Below are 7,500 nucleotides of genomic sequence, written 5' to 3'. Positions count from 1 at the left end.
GTACATACATACACACACACATACATACACACATACACACGCACACACTCACACACACTAACATACACATGTATATATACACACACACTCACACATACACACATACAAACAGACACACAAACATACATACACACTCACACAAATTGAGTTACATTTTACCTATAGAGCGCTCTTAATAATAAAGCTGACCACAAAACAGCTCGAAAGAAATTAGTAATTGTGGATAGATTTAAACTCACTGTTCTGTGTTACAGTCAGTAATCTGACATTACTGTAAAGTGTGTTAAGATAAACGTTCCCATGGTGATGGTACGGTCCAGACTCACCTCCGCTCTTCTCGTTGTAGTACTTGCCGAACGCCTGGTCTTTCGGGGTGTTGGGGTAGAGGTACTGCAGCGGGTACACGGGCGCGTTCTCCGCCTCCATGAGCTGAAAGTTACGAAGGATCTCAGGCAAAGGAATCTGCTTGAGATCCGTAATGGTGAAGGGCTGCACAGTCCTCACATTGGGTTTACCTGAAGCACACGACACACACCTGCCTCATGATAGATGTAGTGTGAAGTAAGAATTGTAGTGTTACATAATTAAACACTAAATAAACCAGGAACAGGATTAACCAATTAAAATCAAGCAGCTCCTACTGACAGAGGAGATAAAGAAGTATATCATAATTCAATGTAATTCAGAGGAAGATGATTCTGGGCTTTGGTAGTGGCTCTGAAAAGAAAAGTGGGAGGATCTTAAACCAAGTCCTCTGCCTATCAAGCAAGGGGGCAGAGCATCAAACAGTGAGGAACAGAACTGATGTGCACTGTTTAATGGAAAACTACTTTGCATGTCAGAAATGCTGAAAGGAAAAAATACATAGATTCATTTATATGACTTCATTGACTTTGCTTCGTGTGTGTGTGTGTGTGTGTGTGTGTGTGTGTACCTGTGTTAGAGTAATCCACCCAGCTGAACGTGATTCCTCCGTCTCTGATGCTTTCACTAAAGCGTAGGAGGAAAGTTCCAGCCTGTTTCTTCTTCAGCAGAACCTTTTCTGTGCCTTTACTCACAAAACCAATGATGGACCTACACCCACACACACACACACACGTACACACACACACACACAGAGTTTCATGCTTCATGCTGATTATGATGCTGATCATAGAGGTGTTCCTCAGGGGTCAGTACTCAGCCCACTTTATCTCCCTCCACACTCCACATGCTTCCCCCCAGGAATTTTAGATTAACAGAAGAGTTTCCTCCAATCATTCATACAGAAGATGTTCCTCGTTCCATTACCATATTTAGATCCTCACTCAACTTTTTAACTCCATAGAAACATTTCACAGCTCACACACTCAACACATCACACACTCATCTGTGCAAGATGTCTGTGTACACGTTCAATTAACATCTCTGAACATATCAGTGATCTTACACACACACACGTACAAACACACACGTAGATACACGTACAAACACACACATGTACACACACGTACACACACATACACACACACACACGTACAAACACACACGTACATACACGTACAAACACACACATGTACACACACACGTACAAACACATACACGTACACACACACGTACACACACACATACACACACACATACACACACACGTACACATACCCATCCTCCCACAAATTGGCCAGGTAAACCTTCACCAGGTTCAGAATTCCATCCAGCCAAACCCACAGAGTGAAGTTCTGCCCAGGAATGTTCTCCTACACACACAAACATTAACTAGAACTCTTTACACATAACCAGTTTAATAACAGACAGCAGATCTGATCATGTATTAAAGCTCAGCTCTCACCTTGCTGAATCGAGTCCAGGATATTTTACAGTTCTCATAATTGTCTTGTTTTCCTGAATAAATAAAGCAGTAACATTAACACACATTGAATGCTGGGACTTCACACTGCAGCTCCCTTAAAGCTAACAAATGTCTACTGTGATTTTACCAAAAAGTTTCTGTGCGAGAGTCTGAAGTTGGTCTTCGTTCAGGCCTCGTTTAGCACACGACTGGAACTGCCAGCTCAACATCTGCCCCAGCTGAGACCAGGTCGCTACGGGAGAACTCGCAAAGAACACCAGGTTCTAATGAAACACACACGCACACATTAATGATATTAATATTGCTCAATATTTGTATATGTGAGTGTGTGTATATATATATATATATATATATATATATATATATATATATATATATATATATATATATATATATATATATGTGTGAGTGTGTGTGTGTGTGTGTGTGTGTGGGTGTATGTGTGTGTGAGTGTGTGCGTGTGTATATATGTGTGTGTGTGTGAGAGTGTGTGTGTGTGTGAGTGTATATATATGTGTGTGTGTGAGTGTGTGTATATATACATGTGTATGTGAGTGTGTGTGAGTGTGTGCGTGTGTATGTGTGTGTGTGTATATATATATATATATATATGTGTGTGTGTGTGCGTGTGTGTATATATGTATGTGTGTGTGAGTGTGTGCGTGTGTGTGTATATATATGTGTGTGTGTGTGTGTGTATATGTGTGTTTGTGAGAGAGTGTGTGCGTGTGTACGTGTGTGTGTATATATGTGTATGTGTGTATATGTGTGTGTGTGTGTGTGTGAGAGTGTGTGCGTGTGTGTGTGTGTGTGTGTGTGTGTGTGTGTGAGAGAGAGAGAGAGAGAGAGTGTGTGTGTGTGTGTGTGTGTGTGTGAGTGTGTGTGTGTGTGTGTGAGAGTGTGTGCATGTGAGAGAGTTTGTGTGTGTGTGTGTGTGTGTGTGTGTGTGTGTGACTCTCTGACCTTGGGGTCAGTAGACAGCATGTTGAACCACAGTACTGAAGCCCAGGCACTCTGCTGCTGGCTGGAGTTGGAGATCACCACCACAGGCAGTGAGGAGGTCTGACCAGGAGATGGAGACATGTTTTAGAAATGTTTAAAAACTTCCTCATGTTTGTGAAGAATAATCAGAGGAGTCTCACCTTCAGAGGAACAGACAGGCCGTGCAGGTTAAAGTGTGTCTCAAAGTATATGGTGTGGAGCTCCTCGGTCACGCTGAGAGACAGCTACACACACATGAACACACACACACACACACACACACACACACAAAGATAATCAAACACATCAGTACCAAACTGAAGACACTGAAAAACACTTGAGTTTAAAAGGTTTCACTTTTCATCTCAGTCTCAGCCAAAAACATGACAACAGAAAAACAAAAAAAAAAAATTTTAAGGACAATGTTAATGAAATAAAAAAAAAGTATTTGTGTCAGTTTGTAATAAAATGTTTGTAAAAAAAAAAAAAATACTTCATCTTAAAATTATTTCAAATTAAAAATTATTTGTAAAATGTTTGTTTGTTTCTGCTCATGTTGTCACTGTGTGGATGCATAAAGACCTTAAACAGGGAAATTTTACTGCTAATGTATGTATGTAAATTATCATCTGGAAATGTAGATTTTCTTTGCCTTAAAGATTAGTTTTATTAACTAAAACTAATCAACTGTTAAATTTGAAATAACAGAATCAGATAAAAATCAGTTCATTAATAATGTAACGCTAAACGTATTAAGACTTTTAACATCACTGTTACTCACGTCACTGTTACTCTTCCCTCCTGATCCGACCTTCCGCTCTTTCAATGACTGAGAGGAAACAAACACACACACACACACACACACACACACACACACAAACACTCACATTGCTTCACTCATCTGTCTCAGGATTAAATAAACAACATGTCTGAAAATGTATTAAAAAAAATACTAATAAATCCTCACCAAATGTCTGAAATCTGCCACCATCCCACCGTTCATGCTCTCGGACATGTTTAAAGCTTTACTCGACGTCCCCAGAACGTTAAACCTGCGATATCTTCAGCGTAACACAAACAATCTCATTATATTACTTTACTATTTATAACGATAAATAAGAAAGGAATTGATTAAAAATGTTACACTGTTGTCTAAAACCTTAAAGACGTACCCTTTAACACTTGGGGTGTCCCTTAAACACACAGAGACAGAAGCACACAGTCACAACATCGTCGAGTGTTACACTTGTTAAGAGTCTCATATAAAAAGTTTAGAATAATTAAATCAAGTTCCTACATGTTAATGGACACGACCACTTTCATGGCGTGGTTCAGTTCAGGAACCTTAAAGAGAAACCTGCAGACACATGAGATCAGTAGTACGAATGAGCTCGGCTGTCCAGAGTTTGGCGTGTGAGGACGAAAGGGAAGTGAGCGTGATGTCAGGTATGTCCGATTTTTACCTGGTTTTAACTGAGAACTGAACGCCTGTGCGCAGGACCAGAGGACCTCGACCTGAGGCATGGGCCAGAGGCATAGAGGGCTGCGACTCCACCACGAAAGCGCTAAAGAAACCAAAATACACACACGGCAGGTGTGTTTTATTACTATCATATTGTTTTTATGACAATGGATGGATGTACAGCTGTTAAGTGTGTGTGTGTGTGTGTGTGTGTGTGTGTGTGTTTGTGTGTGTGTGCTTGTGTTTGTGTTTGTGTGTGTATGTGTGTGTATGCGTGTGCCTGTGTGTGTGTGGGTATGTGTGTGTGTGTATAAATGTGTGTGTCTGTGCCTTTGTGTGTGCGTGTGTGTGTGCGTGTGTCTGGGGGGCGGGGATATGTGTGTGTGTCTGTGTGTATGTGTCTGTGTGTGTGTGAGTGTGTCTGTGTGTGTCTGTATATGTGTGTCTGTGTGTGTGTGAGTGTGTCTGTGTGTGCGTGTCTGTGTGTGTGTCTGTATGTGTGTGTGTCTGTATATGTGTGTCTGTGTGTTTGTGTCTGCGTGTGTGTGTCTGTGTGTGTGTGTCTGTGTGTGTGTGTGTGTGTCTGTGTGTGTCTGTGTGTGTGTCTGTGTGTGTCTGTGTGTGGGTCTGTGTGTGTCTGTGTCTATGTGTGTGTGTGTGTGTGTCTGTGTGTGTGTGTCTGTGTGTGTGTGTCTGTGTGTGTGTGTGTGTCTATGTGTGTGTGTGTGTGTGTGTGTGTGTGTGTGTCTGTGTGTGTGTGTGTGTGTCTGTGTGTCTGTCTGTGTGTGTCTGTGTGTGTGTGTGTGTGTGTGTGTGTCTGTCTGTGTGTGTGTGTGTCTATGTGTGTGTGTCTGTGTGTGTGTGTGTGTGTGTCTGTGTGTGTGTCTGTGTGTGTGTCTGTGTGTGTGTCTGTGTGTGTGTCTGTGTGTGTGTCTGTGTGTGTGTCTGTGTGTGTGTGTGTGTGTGTGTGTGTCTGTGTGTGTGTGTGTGTGTGTGTGTGTGTCTGTGTGTGTGTGTCTGTGTGTGTGTGTGTGTGTGTGTGTGTGTCTGTGTGTGTGTGTCTGTGTGTGTGTCTGTGTGTGTGTCTGTGTGTGTCTGTGTGTGTGTGTGTGTGTGTGTCTGTGTGTGTGTGTCTGTGTGTGTGTGTGTGTGTGTGTGTGTCTGTGTGTGTGTGTCTGTGTGTGTGTGTGTGTCTGTGTGTGTGTGTCTGTGTGTGTGTGTGTGTGTGTGTGTGTGTCTGTGTGTGTGTGTCTGTGTCTGTGTGTGTGTGTGTGTGTGTGTCTGTGTGTGTGTGTGTGTGTGTGTCTGTGTGTGTGTGTCTGTGTGTGTGTGTCTGTGTGTGTGTGTCTGTGTGTGTGTGTGTGTCTGTGTGTGTGTGTCTGTGTCTGTGTGTGTGTGTGTGTGTGTGTGTGTGTGTGTGTGTGTGTACCTCTGCAGCAGAAGGGTGAGCAACGTGTCCACTTGTTCCTGTAGGCCAGATTTTTGGGTCTTGATGGGATCTTGATCATAACTCAACTTGCCCTGAAGCTCTTCCAGTTTCTGCAGGAACTTACGCAGCTGGAACATTCCGTCCCCCACCGTAGTGAACCTGTCCGTATCAAGCAGACAGTGGGGATCAGACAAGGATTAGGTTTGATCGTTCGGCATTGGTGCTGAAACAACTCTTTGAAAGTTGATCGACTCACTTAAAAAAAGAACAAATCTGTGTGATTTAAGTAACGAGACGTTTTTTTTAACATTTACGAAAAGAGTCTTCAGTGTCGGTCCATTGTACCAGTCTGACGTAAAATCGGAAAACTTTAAAGAAAAGATTCATTTGGGAAGTTGGGGAGTCGACTCTTTTTTGTAAGCTGAGTCAAATGACTTGAATCATTAAAATATGAGGATTTTTTTAATAATATAAAATATAAAAGGAAACTAAAACTAAACAATAACGATCATTTAAAAAATAAGAATTATAACCAGAATCCATTCCAGAAAATAAATAACTATATAAGAATCGAGTATAAATGACATCACATCCTGTATCAAACTGGTCTGTGATTGGTCAGTTTTTTAAAGTTACCATGTTATCAATATGCCTCAGTTTTTTGCTTAAAACACTTAAATAAATCCAAGACTATTCTTGACCTTGTGTTTATTTTGTTCTTATGACATTATTGATGTGATTATTTAGAGTCATAAAGTCGTACCACTTCTCCAGAGGTTCCAGACTGGTGTCTTCCGGAGCCCCGATGCAGGAGACCTGCTGCCTGCGTTTCCAGTCCTCCAGCTCCTCAAACAGGATTTCCTGGAGGTGATGAGCTCTTTCCAGCAGAGATGCCATCTCCGAGAGAAATGACTGAGGGACACAGGGACGTTTTTAAAGCACAATGGAAGTACCATACACACGAGCACGAGTCACACACACGTACCTTCCTAGAACCGTGCAGTCTGTTGAGCATCGCAGAAAGCACTTTTATCTGCTCATTTTTCTCCACTTCATCTGTCGTTCCTGAAATGGAAAGATTACTTTTATATATAGTTTGAAGATCTGACCTGATAAAATATCCGTATCCTTATAACCAGAACATCGCTGTGAAGGAGGAAACAGGAAGTGATGTAATAACATTGAGGTTCTGATGAAGCGGAAAGCTGGTCTCACCATCCATCTTGTGTGTCTGATATTTGAAGTCAAACTCATCCTGCTGCTCCTCCAAACACCTCAGCGAGTGCTCCATGGCCTGTCAATCAATTCATCCATCATACATTAATCTTCCATCCATCCATTCATCCACTGACAGGTACACATCAGAGATTCACTGAGACGCACCTGAACTTTCTTCTTAAAATCTTGGATGCTCTTCTCGAGGTTTTTCTGAGTTTCTGACTCCATGGGGTTCTGATGAACCTGCAGCATCTGCACCTGAGACAAGGACAAGCAGTTTGGGGGACAATAATGAGAGTGATTAGGATGATGATGATGATGATGATGATGATGATGATGATTATATATAACAATTGTGAGAGTGATAATAACAGTGTTAATGATGATGATGATGATGATTATGTATAACAATTGTGAGAGTGATAATAACAGTGTTAATGATGATGATGATGATGATGATGTATGACAATTGTGAGAGTGATAATAACAGTGTTAATGATGATGATGATGATGATTATGTATAACAATTGTGAGAGTGATAACAGTGTTAATGATGATGAT

The 7,500-nt window shown here is 41.5% G+C and overlaps 1 protein-coding gene across 3 annotated transcripts in view; it reads right to left on the bottom strand.

The window, feature by feature from the left end:
• Positions 1–7,500, bottom strand: part of stat2 (signal transducer and activator of transcription 2) — a 25,561-nt gene that overhangs the window by 6,274 nt on the left and 11,787 nt on the right. For all 3 annotated transcript variants that reach the window (XM_060867343.1, XM_060867342.1, XM_060867341.1), the window contains 17 exons: positions 7,105–7,197; positions 6,937–7,015; positions 6,707–6,786; positions 6,485–6,633; positions 5,722–5,880; positions 4,294–4,395; positions 4,128–4,187; positions 4,003–4,023; positions 3,798–3,891; positions 3,612–3,659; positions 2,992–3,075; positions 2,813–2,911; positions 1,977–2,112; positions 1,829–1,881; positions 1,642–1,736; positions 935–1,074; positions 327–515 (listed from right to left, as the gene is read on the bottom strand). In XM_060867343.1, coding sequence (XP_060723326.1) covers positions 327–515; positions 935–1,074; positions 1,642–1,736; positions 1,829–1,881; positions 1,977–2,112; positions 2,813–2,911; positions 2,992–3,075; positions 3,612–3,659; positions 3,798–3,891; positions 4,003–4,023; positions 4,128–4,187; positions 4,294–4,395; positions 5,722–5,880; positions 6,485–6,633; positions 6,707–6,786; positions 6,937–7,015; positions 7,105–7,197 — 1,681 coding nt within the window. The remainder of the gene's footprint in view (positions 1–326; positions 516–934; positions 1,075–1,641; positions 1,737–1,828; positions 1,882–1,976; positions 2,113–2,812; positions 2,912–2,991; positions 3,076–3,611; positions 3,660–3,797; positions 3,892–4,002; positions 4,024–4,127; positions 4,188–4,293; positions 4,396–5,721; positions 5,881–6,484; positions 6,634–6,706; positions 6,787–6,936; positions 7,016–7,104; positions 7,198–7,500) is intronic.

This window comes from Tachysurus vachellii, chromosome 4, assembly GCF_030014155.1.
Source record: "Tachysurus vachellii isolate PV-2020 chromosome 4, HZAU_Pvac_v1, whole genome shotgun sequence".
Classification (NCBI taxonomy): domain Eukaryota; kingdom Metazoa; phylum Chordata; class Actinopteri; order Siluriformes; family Bagridae; genus Tachysurus; species Tachysurus vachellii.
Note: the sequence above shows the minus strand (reverse complement) of the source record. Positions and strands in the feature narration are given on the sequence as shown.